This window comes from Abramis brama (genome assembly GCF_963993115.1).
Source record: "Abramis brama genome assembly, chromosome: 15".
In the NCBI taxonomy this organism is placed as follows: Eukaryota; Metazoa; Chordata; class Actinopteri; order Cypriniformes; family Leuciscidae; genus Abramis; species Abramis brama.
Window position 1 is genome coordinate 16,875,338 of NC_139977.1, and position 19,583 is coordinate 16,894,920.

Below are 19,583 nucleotides of genomic sequence, written 5' to 3' on the forward strand. Positions count from 1 at the left end.
GTACATTCACGCCACGGACTCACTCCCTAAAGTGCCCTCAGTGCATCCTTATGCTGTCCATTACTCTCCAATGTAAGAGCAGAAAGCATGGCTAATTCTATTTGGTGCTAGCTCAGATAGCACACTGACCTGGGAACTGGGCTTTGATCAGCAAGTGTTGAGTGCTTAAATCTGCCCTAATACATGGTTAGGGGGGTAGATCACTGTTCAGAGTGGGTTTTCTCACTGTCATGAGTGAACAGGAACATGCCAAACGCTTTGTCAGGGCCGCCTCTCCTGCTCTCTTCATTGTTATGCACTGTGTTGTAGTCATGCATCACGCTCAAGGGCAGATTATGACCTTAATGGCAATGACCGTACCGAGAGAAAAGAGGAGAGCTTTCTATTTGGATTTCCAACTGGTTTTCCAACCTGCATATGTTTAGTGAGACTTGTTTAGTTACAAATGAGAATGCCGTGCACCCGAGGCATATTGGCTTGTGTTGATGTAGGTGAGATGAGGTCACTTTAAGAGAGACTACATTCATGTCATTTTGTTTCTTGTAGACAAAGTCACTGTCACTTCCAGAGCCATGCATGCAGAAGCAGTGCAAAATGATCTTTCTGCAGGGAGAACAGTCTGTCTGCCACGTTAAAGCGGAATTACGTGGCCGATATATTTGGAATAGCAAAGGATTGAGTGTTACAGGAGCCAATTTGATCTAAATTGGACTACTTTTCATTCCAATTATGCTTTTATATTTCTTCTCTTCCCTCATGTCCCCATGTGTGCTGTATTGCACAGAGCCGCACGCTGTATGGAAAAGCTATTAAGAAATTTAGTCACTAATCCTTTGACAAACATAAGAGAACATAATCTTTCACAAGACCTTTTTGAAGATTTTCCACAGATTCCATGCCGTTGTTAGCCTTTCAAAACAGGCCTTTTAATTTATCTCCAACACTTCATCGTTTTGTCACGTCTGCTATTTGCAGGAAACGACCCAATAGACCCCTCTATTTTTCTCATGCTCTTTCACCAGCGAACCGAGAGCATTCTTTAAGGCCAGGTGTCAAAAGGCAGAACTTTCATCACTTTCAAGGTCTTTTGAGAAGTCCTCTTGTGCACGATCACAGTAATTAATTAGAAGCAAATGAGAAATTAAGCTCGCATTTTGTGTGATCAAATTAATTTTTCTCTGCTTGCGGAGTGCATATTGCTTCAATATCATCTCTTCCGCCATGCAAGCACCTTTATTTATGGATGCTGATGAGGCCAGAGGAACAGAAATGACCCCAGAGTTCTGCACGGCACCTTGCTGCACGGTGATCGGTTTTCTATGGCCAAAATTACTGAACAGTTGCGCCTCATTTGTGCATGTTAATTCATTTTAAAAACTTTTGTCTTATTCGCTTCACTTTCAACTGGGTAAAGGATTTACTGAAATAGTGCTGCGGCTTGAGTATTTGAATGAAGTAATTGTAATTTTTTTTATATATTGCATGATTTAAAAAAAAAATATAATTTATTATAATTATTGTATGGTACAATTAGATTTTTTTTTTTTCATTTTTATACTATATTCACAAACTATTGTGAAGAAAAATTTGCCTCAAACAACATCAAACTATTCCTTGGAAAGAAAGCATTAAACAAAATGATTAAAAGAGCGGTTTGTTTTATTTTGACCATGGCAGCAATAATTCATTCACTGAAATAGTGCTGCGCACTGGGTATTTTAATCAAGTCGTTCGTCATCCTATATAAATTAGACATGATGATGGTGATGTTTGTTTATAATAATAATAATAATAATAATAATAATAATAATAATAATAATAATAATAATAATAATAATAATAATAATAATAATAATTTATAAATGTATACTATATTCACAAAACTTAAACTTGCCTCAATTTACATGAATCTATTCCACAGAAAGCAACCATTAATCAAAATTATTAAAAAGAGCTGTTTGTGTTTTCTGTTGACCATGACAGTAATTTATCAAATGATGATTACATGATGGAGATGAGCATTATTGTAAGAGACTCTGGATATATGACTGGTTATATAAGGTATGCAGTGGAATTCTTAATATGTGCCATATATTGAAGTTGTCTGCTGCAGCCTCCACTGCCAAAACTGATCCACAAGTGCAGACGTTAATGTTGATTTGCTGTGACCATTGAGCAGTTATCACTGTTTTGCATATTCCCTTTAATGAATTCTGCACGCATACAGTTCACACAAATTATAAAAGGAGAATGGTGTGCTCATGCTGGTGCATACTCCTCATTAATAAACATGCATTAAACTCCTCACCTGATGCCGTAGTACGTTCACATTCTGTCTTATCTGTCATCCTCTCTGTTTCAGGCTCTGTTGTCAGACGCCGTCACTACTATGCTCCGCCACTCTTATGGGTGAAAGAGAGTGGTGTTGATTGACTGAGAGGGCTTTGGGGAGCTCAGAACTGTTTAAAACACTAGCCTGCGAGCTGGTTTGTGAATATTCATCTGTGAACTGATCAGCAAATTTGCAAAGCGAATGAGGGGATCTGTCAACTAGCCCAGTCTGTTACACTGCAAAGTGCTTTAAAGATTGATTTCATTATGCTCAGAGATTCTCAGCTGAGGGAATCACACTGCCAGGTCTGGGTTTCGTGATCAAACTGGCTTCCTAATGGAAGTTTATAATAAAAACCTAGAAATTAATGTAATTTGATGCGAGTCACAGACAAAGTTTAGGGGTGCATGCAAGTTTGTAATCGTTAATTTGTGTCCATAACACAAACACTGACCACTATGTCTGTTTTTATGTTTAACTTTCAGAGACCTGGTCAAGGAAGATTTCTGATGGTGACATCTTGCCGGTGGAATGCAGACGCACATTTCTAAAAGGAGCTTGAGGTCTTCTGGGGAAAAGAAATCATGCATTTGACCTACTACCCACAAAACGCAAATTACAACCGCAGCAGTAATCCTACTTTCACCAGGGGGTGAGATACAAAAATCTGTCTCTTAACATGTCGAGTCAACTAGATTTTTAGGGCAGTTTTAGATTTCAAAGCACTAAGTACCGTGTGAGTTTTTTTTTTTTTTTTTTTACATGGGCTTTCAGAAGTGTTCCTCAATGGAGTTACTCAGTTGAGAATCAAGATGGAGAATCAAGTGAAAAGAAACCCTTAAATACTAGGCTTTTTTTTTTTTTTTTTACTGGGACTATTTATGCAGTGCTATTTTGGTAAAGGCCAGATAAATTAATACGCTAGACTGGGAATAAATCTCTCCTCTGCAGTGGATTAAGAGAAACAGAACATTAGAAAAAGGGGATTAGGAGCACGCTTGGAAGATGATGACGCGGAAGTGGAGGTGCGGCGCGAAGTTATCGCGGGCCTCCGTTTGGCTGGGACTCGTGGTGGCTGTTGCAATCACCACAGCACTGGAGTTTGACGGCCTGCCGGGCCAGTGGGTTCGCTATGGACCCTGGGAGGCGAGAGCCACTGGAGAGCTGAGCTTCACCATGAAGACAAACATCAGCAAAGCTATAGTGCTATACCTGGACGATGGCGGTAACTGTGACTTCCTGGAGCTCCTGATCAACGACGGCCGCCTGCAGTTGCGCTTCGCCATCCACTGCGGCGAGCCGGCCTCATTGCACATGGAGACGCATGTCAGTGACGAGCGCTGGCACCGTGTGCTGCTAACAAGGAATTACCGTGAGACCATGCTGGTGATGGATGGGGAGAGCAAAGTGGCGGAGGTGAAGTCAAAACGAAGGGAGATGATGGTAGCCAGCGACTTGTACGTGGGCGGGATCCCACCGGATGTGCGTCTCTCGGCCCTCACGTCCAGCACAGTCAAATATGAACCGCCTTTCCGAGGCCTGATCGCCAACCTGAAGTTGGGTGAGACTCCTCCTGCCCTTCTGGACAGTCAGGGGGTGAAGAACGATCTGGAATACCTGTGTACCAAACAAAACCCCTGCAGCAACGGAGGACGCTGCTCCATTCACGAGAGCGAGGTGCTGTGCGATTGCTCCAATACCGGCTACAAAGGGAAATACTGCACTGAAGGTAAGCAAGATGATGTGCTCAAGGCATTACATAACATGATGTTCTTATCATGTCAAGGTAAAATGTTTGCTTTTAAGGAACTCAAGGGCTCAAGAGTTGGAAATTATGAACCATTATCTGATTCAGCCTGTTTGAGTGTTTGTCATATTTTCTTCCTCTGCACTTAATTTTACAGTTTGTCTGCAAAAATATTTGCAATATCTGAAAGTAGACCGGTGTAAGTGCAGGAGAACTTTTATGAAAAGGATACAATCATTTGTTTAAAGGAATAGCTTTGGAAATCACATTGGTTTGAAATTACATCAGGGTGATGTTTCTTTCTTCACAGTGTTTCCGCGGATCCTTAAGTCTTAAATTCGATTTTTTTAAATTTAAGGCCATAAGTCTTAAAGTATTTTTTACTTATGAAAGGTCTTAAATTTTAGATGACACATTGACTTAGATGTATCTAAATGCTTTCCAAATTAAAACTATCTAATAGGCCTACTTATTATTATTATTATTATTATTATTATTATTTTTTCTATCTTTGTGGATTTGCTTGTTCACGTGACGATTCGCGTCACTTACGACCGCATATTTCGTCTGTCTCCTGCACACGAAAGGAGGAGAGAAGGAGAAGAAAGTTGGTAAATGTCAGTTCAATTGTCAGTTCAATTGTAAGTTCATTTTTTATGTGCGTAGGGGTGTGCGATATGTATTGTCTATGATGATATTGTAATTATTGTTTTAACAATGTACGAGGCACTGCGAGCTGACATCGCATTTGTCTCTCGTGCTTTGCTTTCACTGCGTGATGTATGCAGTTATAGGTATGTCCCCAAATGAGTTTTTCTTATATTTATATCATATTATGTTGTTATATTAGAATATCACATGAGCAAGAGTGCTGTTTTCCCGTGCACAATTGCAAATGTGATATTTATTTTATACAACATTTAAATTAACAATAAGTTAATTGTGATTTGTGAGTTACTTTTTAGACACAATATTGTCAATATTGTTTGTTTCCCCTTATTTCGCCAACGAGAATTTCCAAATGAAACCATAGCAGAACTGAGTTTGAACTAGAACTAGAATTTGACTAAGAATAAGTTTAGAAAAAAATTCCATACATAGGTGAAAATGCCCCTGGAAATCAATTTAATATCTTCGTGAGTCTGCTGTCAACAACAGGCCTAAACCAGCCATGGCACCAGTACAAAAACACAATCAGTAAAATATCATCTAATTATCAACAAAACTTCGAAAATATCGAGATATATTTTTGTCAATATTGCGCACCCCTAATGTACGGTATTAATTTTGAACCGACTGAAATTAAGACTATATACTTTGATAATATTCTTCTCAAGTGAACTGTTATCCACTGTGACTGTGTGACCTGATCAGTGAACCAGTGAGTTGAGGTTTAGGTATGTTCCTCACACAGAACTATTGTATGAATTTAGAAGACTAGTAATGTAGCACACAAGTCGGATGGACCACTTCTATGCTTTTATGGTGCTTTTTTGTTATTTTGGTGCTTGACAACCCCAGTCCAATTTCACATTTGTTATATTGACAAGAGTGTCCAGGATGTTCTTCAAAAAAATCACCTTTTGGCTTACACAGAAGAGAAAGTCATACAGCATTGGAATGACGAGGGTGAATGTAAAAATCATTTTTAGATGAACCCTTCCTCTAAAGTCGTGATGAAATGAAAGTGGCAACAGATATTTCTTCTGTAATATGACATACATTCGAGTGTAACAGAATTTTTTTTGGGTGGGGCTTCTATGCATCGTTGGTTCTATGCATCGTTGTTGATTTGATTGAGATGTGGACATTGCAATCAAAAATGGTAGATGAATAATGTGAGCTTGCAGGGGCAGGTTTAAAGGTGAAGTATGTAGTTTGTGCGACACTAGTGGCACCGGTGTTTGGTGTTTTATGCCCCCAACGGCGCCTTCCAGGCAGCGAGGGGATGGGTAGGTTTAAGGTTGAGGGTAGGGTTAGCTGCCTCTAAGGAGCCATTGGGGGGGGTTAAAACACCATCGAGCAGTGGCACCTAGCTGAATTACAAAAATAAAGCGTATTTTCAAACAACCTTGCAAATGCCCATTTCACACGTCACACCTTCCCCAACTCTTACGGGATCTTGTGGAGGCATGTCTCAACAGGTAAAAGTAGGCTACATTTTAATAAAAGGTCCAACATATTAGGAATACTTTTAGCTGTGTTGTTATGTGTCATAAGGTTATTAAATGATTAAACTGTGACTATCCACCTTATTTTGCTATACTATAGCAAAAATTCAGGAAACTCCAAGGCACTCTCTTTAGAAAGATTAAAAAGCCTTCATTGTTATGGCTTGGTCATCTTTAAACCTTTAAAACACTCTGACGCGTTTCGGCATACAAACCTTCGTCAGGGAGTCAACGGTTTTCAAACAGGAAGAGACTTTCTTATAAGCTTTCAAAACACCAATCAGAAACCTCCATTTGGCAGAAGCAGGTTCAGAGTTGTAGTCTTGTACAAAGACCATAAAATGTCTTCCTTGGTACTTAATAGAACAGAGTTTTCGTGACTACACATCAAGTGTAGTTTTTTAAGAGAAAAAACAATGTAATTATTAGAATTATTTTAATTTGATAAGTTTCTTATTTTATCTGTTTTCATAATGCAGACAGAGTGTGTTTCTATGATAAATAGCCTATAATAAATCAGTACACTAGATGAGGTAAAATAAACCATGTGTATTTTGGTTTGTGCTTCTAGGTAAAAGTAGAATAATTCTGATGAAATGTAAAAATAAATTTCTCAAATTAAAAGAATGATTGCGATTTTTATAATTTTGAGCGAAACAATCATTATCAGTTCAACTATTATGCAGCATGACGAAAATGCTTTCATTGACTAAAACTAGACTAAAATGGCCAGACATTTGGTCAACTAAAATTTGACTAAACACAAAACGGACAAGGTTAAAAATGAATAGTTAAAATATGATGATGACCAAAAAGCATATTTCACACAAGAATAAGACCAAATTAAAAAAGTAGCTGACAAAATGAACACATCTTGCTTATAATAAACCCTTTCAGCGTATCTGCATTGGGCACATTTTTTGAAATGACGTGCCACAACAGTTTATGGCTGTCTATGCTGAACACATCAAAGTAAACATAAATTCGTAAATTTGTCTGTTTGAACGAGTGCATGATGAAACTGTATGGTGTTGAAGCATCCACAGTAGTGCGTTGCATCACAATGCCTTATACGCTTTGATGTGTCCATGACCTGTTTAATTATTTCATATCTAAATGCAGCAAATTTTGTCTTGCACTTCTGTCACTGACGCTGAATGTCTTTTCCCATGTAAAATATTTATTTATTTTTTTGTGGGAGATAAATCCATGAATTGCATACTAATAGTAGTCAATGAACAATAAACCGGCTTAAGAGAATGCTTTTTAACATACAATCTTACATACTTCACCTTTTAAGCAGACTAAATGTCCGGTATGCATTGACATTTTGATTTAACAATTACTTGGTCAAAAAAGAAAATGAGAAAGAAACGTGTACATAAAATAATCATTTGCAATAATATCTATAACATACATTTAGAAAATAGCATTTTCATTTCATGCTGACTTTAATGAACCGCTGAACCACTTTTACAGTGGTGTGTTTCAGATGGTCTGGTATTACAGCACATTAGCCTTTTAAAATGCTTTGAGAATTTGTATCTAATGAGATATCTCTTGATGTAGATCTCATTAGATCAGGTTCAGAGGAATTGCATGTTTACAGCTGTTTAGAGATGTACTGTAGTTTATTTTAACAGTAAATAAAGGATTGATATGCTAAATAAAGCATGTGACAAAGATAAGGGCAGCACATTATGTGTACCCTGAAATCAGCTTCATTCAAATCAAATGTTTCTTTTAGACTTTTTATTACTGTAAATGTAGCTAAACAAAATGGGGGGAAACTAGTTATAATAAATGGATACAGAGAATTCAGAAGTATAAAGGAAAATCATGATACCTACCAAAGTAATAATCCACAAAATCATGTCTGCATTATCACCATGAGACATCTTTAATTTTACATCAGTATTATTATGCGATGCCCAATACAAAGCACCAGTGAGTCATATCAGAGGCTTTGGGTTTGATATATTTCGCTACAAAATGATCATGCCTATCTCCATAGCCCTGTGGCAGAAGACAATATGTTTGAAGTTGTAATTCCAGCAGTGTACGATCTGTATACATGTAGCATTATTCCCGTACTAATTTGATGAAAACATGGACATGTGTTGGAGCATGGGAGAGCAATTTGCCATAGAAATTGTTCTAGGTGACATATGTGGACTAATTAGGGCCACTCAGCAATGTCTCAGCCCTTTGGAGAAGCCACAGTCTGTCATATGGCGGTATGGTGTTAAACCCGAGGCCAAATCTGCATGACTTCATACAGAAATATATTGGCCCGTTTCTCCTTCTAATTGAACAGGCAGCGAGGACAGAGACGGTGGCAGCTCATGCTTGGCTTTTCACTTAATGCAGTCTCACGTTACCCACTGTGGAGTCGGCAGGGAGCGGCGCTTTGCTCTATACCGAGAGAAGCAAGTCCAGCAACTATGCTTCAAATTAAGAGGACATTTTCTGGTGCTTCAAAAGAAGAGAGATATGTAGGACGGAGAGACGTTAAGAACAGAAAAATAAATCATTCTGAAAGTTGATAGAGCAAATTGGATTTGACACTGGTAAAGGACAATATTAAAGGGAACAATTGGTTTTCGCACGCCTTAAATCCTTGCTTTTACTCCAGGGATTATCCATCGGAAGACTGACTTATCAAACGCAGAGGGGTATTTGAATATTTAAAGAAATGCGTAGATAATCAAGAGTCACTGTGTAATTATTATTTCGAGTTAAGTATTGATATAACAAATCCTCTGAAGAATTAGCAGAGACTCATCAAACGGTGGCGGTTAATTACACGCATGTCTTTTCATATTTAACAATATTCCCAGACTGTGAGTGGGAAGTGGTCTCCATCGCCATGCCCTTGTCAAACCTCCCAGGTGAAATTGTTTAGGCTTTCACCCTCAAAGCTAAGAGGGCAGTCAGTATCAATTAAGGCTGCCCTCGCCACAATGGAAATCTAGGCCAAAGTGATATATCAGCAGTGTGTGCATCTTTTTTTTTTTTTTTTTTTTTTTTTTTTCATCTGCATCAGGCATGCTAATAAGGTCTCAAACCAATATATGAGCAGTGCATAAACTGCAGTGCTGGTCAGACGCTGTGTTACACCCACCGTTTCTGTGCCGTATATATGCACAGCATAAACAAAGCCCTGCTGAGAGCTCTTAAAATCAATACTGTTACCATTTTAAAAGGCACATAAGCAGAAATGCACACAGGCATAAGTGTTCCTCATTAACGAGATGCTTTCAAATGCCTGCAGATGACAAAAACAGGCTTTTACTTTTGTTTGTACATTTTCTTAGGGCTGTAAGAGATTCTGCTGTATCGTTTATACTGTGGTATATCCTCATTGTGGTTTGAAGAATTTGACACCGAGCAAAAATAATATATTCGGCAAACTGGCGCAGATGGGTACTATACAGCTTCTTTCTTTCTTGCTTTCTTTCTTGCTTTCTTTCTTGCTTTCTTTCTTGCTTTCTTTCTTGCTTTCTTGCTTTCTTTCTTGCTTTCTTGCTTCCTTTCTTGCTTACTGTCAGTATATCAAGGTATAGTTATTGTTTATTAAAAATCACCACCCATTTTATAATAAATTTTCAATGGTGAAATATGACTGAAAAAATCACAAAAAGCCACAAAATGCAAAACAATGTGGTAATAAAAATAGACCTTAGTGAACAATAGCCTTTAAAATGACTTCAAATACATATATAACAATGAGGCAATAATAATCAATTCAATTAAAGTATCAAAAGCAAGTAAATATTTGGCTTTTGCTGATATTGCGAGACAGCTTTTCACATTGTCACCCCTAATATATACAGTATGTTATCATGATATGAAATTAATCGTACGGTCATATAAGGTTTTGGTCGTACCGCCCACCCATGAAGTCTAATGATAATTGCTATAAAAGCAAGAGCAAAGCACTGAAGAGGTCTAGTTTGCATCAGACAAAAACCTTTTCATGTAGTGTTGGACTCCATCACTGTGGTCTTTTTACTCTGTGTGAGAGACTCAATTCGCAGAGGCTTTCCTTTAAGTGTACAGGGAACAAGCTTTCACTGTGAAAACAAGGCCATCCTCTCCCCAGGACTAAATAATGTAGACTGAGAGTCTGTCTTATTTATCAACACAAATTAGTCTGGGTTGCCCTCAACATCGGGCTTTGTGTGCCAAGGATGCAAGCATGTCTGTATTTCCCTTTCAGACAGGCGTCTGCTGCCATTGTGCAGTTTTGTGTTTCTTTTGTGGCCAAAACGCAAGCGAGTGAGGTTAGCTACATTCATCCGGCTTGGGGCTTGTGTGTTTTTGCCAGTAGCTGGTTGTGCGGTAATCAGCACCATAGTTTACCGTGCTTGGCAGAGGGCACAAGAAGCCAAATAATGGTTTACACACTAGGCAACAATTCAGCAAGTAATTAGAACAGGACATGGAATCTTTTCAGCTGCCTTGTTAATTTTGCTTGGTGGCCATTTGCAATGCAACTCAGTCCCGGTCTTTTGAAACCTCATAATAACTTCCTGTGCAGGAACAGGCTGACATTTGATGTTTATTTTTATTTTTATAATCTTCCCAGTCAATGAGTTGTTAACATGAATCAGGGGTAAATAATGACAAAATGTGTATTATTTTGTGAAATATTCTTATTTGATTAACAGCTTAACTTGTGTCAATAGAAGGAATGACTTTGTTTTACATTGGTGTTACTGTTATTGCTGGATGCATTAGAATACAGGAAGTTCAAATATCAGTTCCGGATGGATGGATGGATCTTTAGTGTCAGGCGGACAAATCTGTGCAGGAGGATGAGAATTCATATAAAACTTAATTTTCCAACTCGGTGTCCTTCATGATTCACCCACTTATTTTCTTTCATGCAATGAACACTCAGTGATCAGTAGGTCCATATGATCTGTCAACACACCACCTGATTTTTGCGGCAAGGTCAAAATGAATACTAGCTCTCTGTTCTCTGAGGGGAAAGGATCTTTGTGTTAGATATTGCTTGCATTTGCTTTCTTTGTTTAATAAAAGGAGCTTGTTGGAGCTTGTCAGATTTGCTTTTAGACCCAGGAAAGACACCCCAAATCCCATCCCTGTGCACTCAAGTGCATTTGCTGGTGTGCCTGTGTGACTTTGCATGTTCAAAATCCTTATAGTGGAAAATAAAACCAGACTGCAGAGACAAAGATGTATTGCTGGAATGCATGTATTGCATGGTTTTCATGGTTTTCATTCACAAAATGTCAGTACAGGTTTACTTAATTCCCTTACTACTTACAATTCTAAAGGCAATTCTCATAAAATTACTTCATATTTTGCATTAATTGAGAGAAAATTATCGTATAGATCAAATGGTGTAAAAGATCAAAACTTTATATATTGTCCAACCCCTGTGTGTGTGTGCTTACAGATTTCACTTTATTTTTACTTTTGTTTTAAAATATGGTCACATTTTCTTATCACATATTTTAGCCGTTATGCTACGTTTCAAAAATGCCCTAAATCTATACATTTTCCCATTGACTTGTCCCAGGCTTTCATTCTTAAAATTTGTTTAAAAGTTAGTGTACTTGTTTACAAAGTATAAAACTGTGTCAGTGGAGATGATGTTTTTTAAAGCAACTAGGGGACTCTGTTACACGGGCTGGGAAAATCATTTCAGCATTGAGGTACAGTGAAAGTGAGAGATCAGTGTAGTGATTTTCAGCCTCTGTGTTCTTTAATGACTGATTAAAAATCATAACTTTGACAACTACAATTATGTAGGATGATCAAACAGACTTGTTACAACAGACAACAGCAAAAGGAGCTGTCAATAAGACACTGGCGAGAAGCCATTCTACAGGTGAGAATCTGTTTTGTTAAGTAGGTGACGCCTATATTATTGATTTACTGCAATACCAATAAAAAGACTGTTAATTTAATATTTCAGCTACTATGAACACTTTCTCTATAGTTGTGGTTGATGGAAATGCCTTGTCATATTTGATAATCGAGTTCACACTGGAGGACCTGATTCAGATCAACAGAGAGATTAGCATCACTTCACTAAATAGAGACAGATTACATGCCACTCTGGCTTTTTCAAACCGACAGGCTGAGATCATGCTAATAACCCACATGGCGCTAGCCTAGCATGCTCATTCTGAGAAGCTCCAGACGCTGTCACCATGTCAGCTCTCACGGCCATGCTCGATTCATTACAATTCTCCAGGACTTTGTTGCCGTGACCAATTTGAGGGAGCCGAGGAGAGCACTTGTAAAGGTTAAAGCGGCCCTCGTGATTTATGGGCGGCTGACAGTTTTGCATGGCCTGATATCCAGAGCCAAGCAAGCAGCTCCCACAAACACAGTGTGATTAAGAGATTTACTGTCTCGCTCCAGGCAATCGAGCAGCATTTGTGCTGAGGGTTTTGTGTCGTCTTTTGGTCATGGCTTTAGTTGTGCTTTCAGTTTCCCTTTGCGATTGTTGTCAGCGTGTGTTAATGTCCCCCTCGCATGGAACACACCTGAGGTATCCGACAGACATAGGCTACATCCAAAAACTTATAAATGCTGCCTTTGAGGATGCAGGAAGGCTTCAAGGCACGTCCAAATCCAATGTTAGCTTGCTCAAGTCTCCTGAGATCCCTTCATCTGATCGATTTTTGAGGGCAGCATAGATGTATCCTTCACTACATTTGATATCCCACAATCCTGTGCTTTCCATTCTGTGACAGTTAAGCTAAAGAAATAGAGTAGAGATGCACCGATTGATCGGCTGGTGACCGGAATTGGCCGATTTTCACGTGATCGGCCATGACCGGCCGGTCAGTCTGACATATGCCGATTTTATGCCGGTCAAATGCACCCGGGCGCTGCATGATTAACCTGTTGAGCGGTACGGTCTCATATATGGGATTTTTATTTCTGTGCCCCTGAGAGTACGGTGCCACATTTAGAATGTTCAGTGACATTGCGTAACTGCCAGATTCAAACTGTGCTTTCGCGCGTTGGCTGGCGCTGAGTCAGAGTCGGACGCGTTCAGCGCTGTCATATCACAACTAAGCACTGTTTTCAACCTCATAGTCATAATGTTTATTTTAGGTTTCAGATATTTAAATACACATAAGCACGAGTAAAACAATACATTTGGAGTTTGTAAAATACACACTGATGTCTGTGGAAGCAGCAATAACAATCTATTCAAATATAATTTGCCGACATGTGTTATTCATATCAGACAAACATAGTGGAAGTAACTATAAAGTTTACTCTATTCTTCTCAGTTCACCGGCCACTTTCTTGCATTTATTTTGGAAGAAACTGATGAATTCACGTGCTGTAAATCCGACTGACAGGACAATATTGCGGTGTCAGTTAGAATATTTTAAACTTGAAAGGGAAAGGGTTAAAGAAAAGATCGAAAAAAATATTTGTGTGTGCTGTAAAGTGGTTAGAAAATAAATAAATCGGAATCGGCTAAAATCGGTATCGGCAGGTCAAACTCAATGAAAAAATCGGAAATCGGAATCGGCCTAGAAAATTGTAATCTGTGCATCTCTAAAATAAAGATGGCGTCTGAAAGTTGCGGTTGGTAGTCAGTTTGTGTAAATGTACAATTTTGACCAACTCCTGATGTCATTTCTAGCGAGAGATTACTATTGTAGTAATATTCGCTTAGTTATCAGCGAAGCTCGCTCTATTTTGCTGTAGATCATTAAACCCTTATGCTGCCTTAGAAGTCTGTTCGAAATGTGTTTCGTGAGGTACCGAGGTGAGGTGCGAAAATGCTGCCTGAAAAGTCATTGCCTGATAGGGCAGTGAGGCAACAAGTCAGCTGCCTATGTTTTCGGATGGAGCCATAGTCTAAATTACTTCTTAATTGATAAAGCAGTCCATTAAGATTTGCTTAGAAACCTTGGATTTAATTTGTAGTCGTTGAGCGACCGAGATTAGGAAAATGGAAAATAAATCAGAGCTCTCTCTCCCGGGTGCTCGTTTACGTGCCAACGTCTCCATGGCCACATAATGATGATCGCAAAATAACATTCAAAAAGATTCCTCTTTAATTGGCCATAGGGTTAGGTCTCTGTTTTCAGTGGCCATGTGGAAGCCACCATGTGTTCTCATTAGTGTTTTAGTGTGAATATTGTTGCCCTCCACCTTTTTAAGAGCTGCAAACAGCTCCTCTCACAGCTACTTTTCCTCATTATCACAGTGGCAACAGTGATCTGACTCACCCTCCATGACCAGACCATCCAGCTCTACACAAGCCCCACCTTGCAAGCATTTGACGTCCTCCCCTGACTCCTATTATTTCACAGTAAAGGCTTTTCGTGCTTTGCTTGCCCTAGTCTGTCCTGTGGTCTCAAGTATGTCATTAAGGTAGCACCTGACCTTTTGGCCTCTTGGAGAACTTGCTGTGGAAGCATGATCAGCATCATCATATTCAAATTATGGTATTAATGAGTCCCAAATTACTTTTTGTCTGTACCCAGGTTAATTTATATGAATAATTATTTGATTTATTCAATGAACAAGTATTAGTATTATACCTATTATGTAAGTAGATAATATTTGGCTTTGTGTACATTTATTAAAATGTGTGCCTTGGAGAGGATAAGCTTGGATAAGTTTTCTCTTCAGTTGAACATCTTAAAGGTTTTTTTCTTTCCACGACCAGTCACTTAGGGTATTAAAGTCGGCATGAAACAGAAGTTGCGATTAGAATTCCCTTTTTTCATTTACTGTATATCTAAATGAAAAGGCTTCTGGTGGGAGGAAGAAAATATAGGGATGAAACTTGATTTCGTCCTCAGGAATTGATTGAATCTTACTAAGTTGGGAATTGATAACTAAATGGAGGCAGATCTGAATGCCAGTTTGCAGTCAGTTGTGTAGGATATATAGCCCTGCCCTCTGTCGAGACATTTTGAGGGGTAGGGGAGGTGCACATGAATTTAAATATATTGATGTGCACAGATAAATCATTTATAATAAACTGCAACATTCTGTAAAAAATAAGAATGGTGACTTTAAGGTATGTTTTTCTGAAAAAACACTTTGATGTATAATGTGGAAAAGTGCTTTACAAGTCAGTCACTTAATATAATCGTATGTTAACTTCAGTAATGCAGACTTCTAGAAGAAGATGAAGGAAAAAAAGGTCCAAGAGTCGATATATGTGCAGGCGAATAGATTATTTCACTTATTGCTCAGATTATCATTATTTTATACATGAAATAATATTTTTATGATGGTTTTTAATATTTTAAAATGTCTGAAGAAAATAATTTAAAATGATCAACTTAACATTTAAAGACATTTGAAAAGCAAAAATAAACGAAGACATGAGAAATGTCCGAAATCGCATGCTGTTAAAGTATTTTCAATATATTATGAATGTGTGCAGTATGAATGAAATCCAGACATTGCTACATGTGCCATATTGGCTTTGACATGTGAGCTTCCTTGTAGTACGTCATCCGACATTCTTTTTCTCACCTACTGTATAGAAGTGAAGTAGGCGTATTTGAATGCAGAGCTGGATAGAACTTTCTAGATGGTTTTGAAGTGAAGTAGGCGTATCTGAATGCAGAGCTGGATAGAACTTTCTAGATGGTTTTAATTAGAACTTTCTAGATGGTTTTAATATGACCTTCATATAGCAAAAAGGAAAAAAGTTTAAATCTGTTAGTTTTAATAAAAATCAACCCCCTGGGAAATCAAAGTTCCTGAAGTCGAAGAAACTCCCATTTATAGATTTAATCATTGTATCTCAGAAAACAACACAAGCAACATGCATCCCAGCTCCCATGAGTCTAATCATCTAGACATCTACTATAAACAGTCATCTGCAGTAATGACAATAACATTTGAGTGTATGACTTGATTTATGACTCAAACAAGTGGTGCGTGAATTTTTATCATGTTTTAGTCAGACTGTAGACTCCCAAGGATGCAATTATGAGCTTTTAAAAGTTTCTGCCAGCAACATTTGCAAGTACCTACTGTATACTCAAGTGGTGGTATTTTACTTTGCATGCCCTCAAAGTCAAATATATCATATACACTTTTGAGTAATACTCTTTAACCACTTTAAAATGACTTTCACCCTCTGAGTTCCTTGTTTTACTTTTCTGAATGCTTTTCTTACTGATGCGCATGATGTTTTGCTCCTACACCTAAATATTCATGAAGTGTAGGATTACAAGTAGGCCTATACCATACTTTTATTAAATGTATATTGATAGTTGTTATGCATATAGCATGTTTGCCATTTATAGTTTCATTTAATTTAATTTGACATTCAAACATGATACTTAAATATGAGCCATAACCTAAAACCTCATCTAACTTAATATTTTGATAGTCTATACTATCTTCAGCAAGTACATTTATTATGCTCATTATAGTTTAGGGCTGTCACTTTTTATTCGATATTCGAAATATGCATTCGAACATGACGTGAAATATCCGAAATCGAACTATAAATAAACTATCCGGTTTTTAAAGTGCCATGTTTTGCTCATTTTTTACAGTCTATGATTAGACCGTTTGCTTTTTATTTTATTGTTTGCCATCTCATCCAGTAGCGGCCGCTCTAAACGTATTGTAGCGTAGGCCCATGACCAAATCAAGCGAATAATAGCCAATAGCCAGCTTGTTTTGAAAATGGAAGATAACAAGACTAAAGAGCTGTAATTCCTGCCTATTACACACACACACACGACCCACAGAAAAGAAGCGTGTCAGTATTGAGTTTTCTTTCGGGCTTGAACAAACCATAAACAAATTATGCCAAATGTCCATTTTGTCGAGTGTCCTCATAAGAGCAGTCTTAAATTATTTAAATAAAGTCTTAAATGAACGTAGAGATTTGTGAGAAAATGGGATGCTTATCAGGGTCTTAAAGTGTCATTAATGTTAATCAAAGAACAAAGGTAAGAGAGTACATTACTCACTCAGACCCCGCGCCAGGAGGATTATTATACTGGTAGCCTAATAATCATGAATGCACTCTGCTATCTTTTAACACATCTCCGGTGAACGGCTTTTTCACGCAAAAAACTCTTCATGAAGCGCAGTGAAATTCAGCGACCAATGTGGCGTTTCCTGATGGATCGAGGTTGTTCGTTAACATTTTACATTTTACTCATAGATATTCGAATATATTCAAATACATTGCTTGACATTTGATATCTGTTCGAATTTGATTTTTCTCAAAAGTGACAGCCCTATTATAGTTTGCAACAGCCTGAATGATAAATGCTGTATTCTGTGTTGTTGATTTTATTCTCTCTCTCTCTTTCCCATCATTCCTGCTGCAGCTCTCCAGCAAGTTTTGGGAGGTAAGACCAATGTTTTGTCTTTTCATATCTGATTTGCTAGAGCTGATAGTGATGGGGGGGTGTCATCCTTCCTTGCATTGTCAGTTTGCACTGCAGTTCTGGACCGACACGAGTGGACTAAAATCACTCTCCTGCACAAGGCAAAGGCCAGATTCGAGATGTAATTGAGCGAAACGTGCCGTTGCGCGTGCTGCACCGGCTATAGGCGAGGAAACGCTAGGCGGTAGAGTGTTTATGTTGTGGGCGATTTTATAAGCATCGGTCTCCCGATTTGCAGGGCCAGAGGCTCGGGGGTCCAGCCCTGCAGCTTTTATATGATCTCTGAATTAGATCTGCTGAATTAGACCGAGTAGGCCTAAGTGCAACCCAGGCTAGGATTAAGGCAGCTGGCAGTGGTCATGCAAAACCGCTCTGCCATATACAGCTCATGGGGAAGATAAATTGAACCGCAGTTAGAGTGAGAGCAGTGTAGGAGATGAATTCTGCAAGGCTTGACACTTCACAATTTTGAATGCTGGAGAAGATCCCAAGTATATATATTTTTTTACAACACCTTCTCTGTGAATGATAAAACTTAAACGCTACGGCTTGTGATGTCCGTTCTTTTGTTTTAGCTCCAAGGACCTCTATATTTTATGTGGATGGATGGGTTACGTTTGAGGCCTGCAGAAATCCATCAACTCGATCTTGATTTTCAAAAGCTAGTGATGAAAAATGTCTCTCTGATCGAAGAGATCCATGATGCCTTGGTTATTTAAAATGTATTATATTGTGCCTCGGAGCTGATGTGATGTCTGGGCTTGAAAATGATGATGTACTGCATTATTCAGCAGATGTTAAAACACTGTTAACAGATACACAGAAAAAAAAAAAATCTTGTTTTTTATTTATTTTCTGTGAGCAGATTGAAAATTAAAATAGCAAGAAGGAAATGGCAAAAAAACCCTATATAATAGCGGCACAAGTCTGAGGTCTTGCAAAAATGAGCAGTCTATTGTGAAAAGGTCTGCGAAAAATTTACACTCACTGATGCTATTGAAGGACTGTGATCATTGCCAGTGTCTGTATTGTATTCATTCTCAACAGAAGAAGGTTATCTTAAAGGCCACACTGACACTAGTGGATGACAGAGGCCTTCATTTTACAACATGTGCTTTTAGCCTACACTTTTAATCCTCCGTTTCCCTTGTGAAGAGCTCAAGTGCTAGGACTATGCAAACATCAAATGGCAAGAATTGTACTGGGATGTGCCATATAAAGCAAGTGCTTGTGTCTTTATTGGATTGAAGCTTTCATACAGTGTCAGCACTTTGTTTCCAGTGCAGAACGCATGAAAACAAAAATGACACTCATTCAAGCAAACTCGCAACCATGCCTTTTTCATCTCCTTCTCTGGAATGTAGTGTGACATCTAAACAGCTCGATTTAGGTGTCCCATCAGTTTGTGTATGTACAGCATTAAAATTCTGTCACATGGAGATTCAGTGACTGTCTGTGGATGGGCCTGTTTGTGTCTGGGTGGTCACAGGAAGATGGAGGTGTTGTAACTGAAAGCAGGCATAAGAAAATGGATTTTTGTGTTGGGTCAGATACCTCAGCCATGTACTGAAAATACCAGCTTAGACCTGTACAGATGTGTTAGTTAGTTAGTTCAATGTTAGTTCATATGTAGCACTTAAAACATTTCAGCACGGATTTCTGTTCAAATTCTCATATTTTACACATTCATGTGTATTTATAATTTAACCTCAAATTTAAATAGAAATGATTGGAAATTCATAGATTTAAAGGTTATAGTTCACACAAAAATGAAAATTATCCCATTATTTACTCACCCTCATTGTATACAGTACGAGTTTCTTCTTTTAGAGGTAATACGATGAAGGAGATTGGTTCAATCAACAGAAACTCAAAATATTATGTTATCTCAACCACATTAATTATCTAAGTTGATTTGACCCAAAAAAAAAAAATAGTGATAA

At 38.2% G+C, this 19,583-nt stretch overlaps 1 protein-coding gene across 2 annotated transcripts in view; it reads left to right on the forward strand.

The window, feature by feature from the left end:
- nrxn2a (neurexin 2a) overlaps nucleotides 1-19,583 on the forward strand; it is a 423,124-nt gene that overhangs the window by 78,199 nt on the left and 325,342 nt on the right. Inside the window, exons 2-3 of one of the 2 annotated variants that reach the window (XM_084137438.1) lie at nucleotides 2,818-4,061; nucleotides 17,581-17,601. In XM_084137438.1, the coding sequence (XP_083993564.1) occupies nucleotides 3,338-4,061; nucleotides 17,581-17,601 (745 nt within the window). In that variant the 5' untranslated portion in view covers nucleotides 2,818-3,337. The remainder of the gene's footprint in view (nucleotides 1-2,817; nucleotides 4,062-17,580; nucleotides 17,602-19,583) is intronic. The other variant, XM_084137437.1, reaches the window with a different exon arrangement.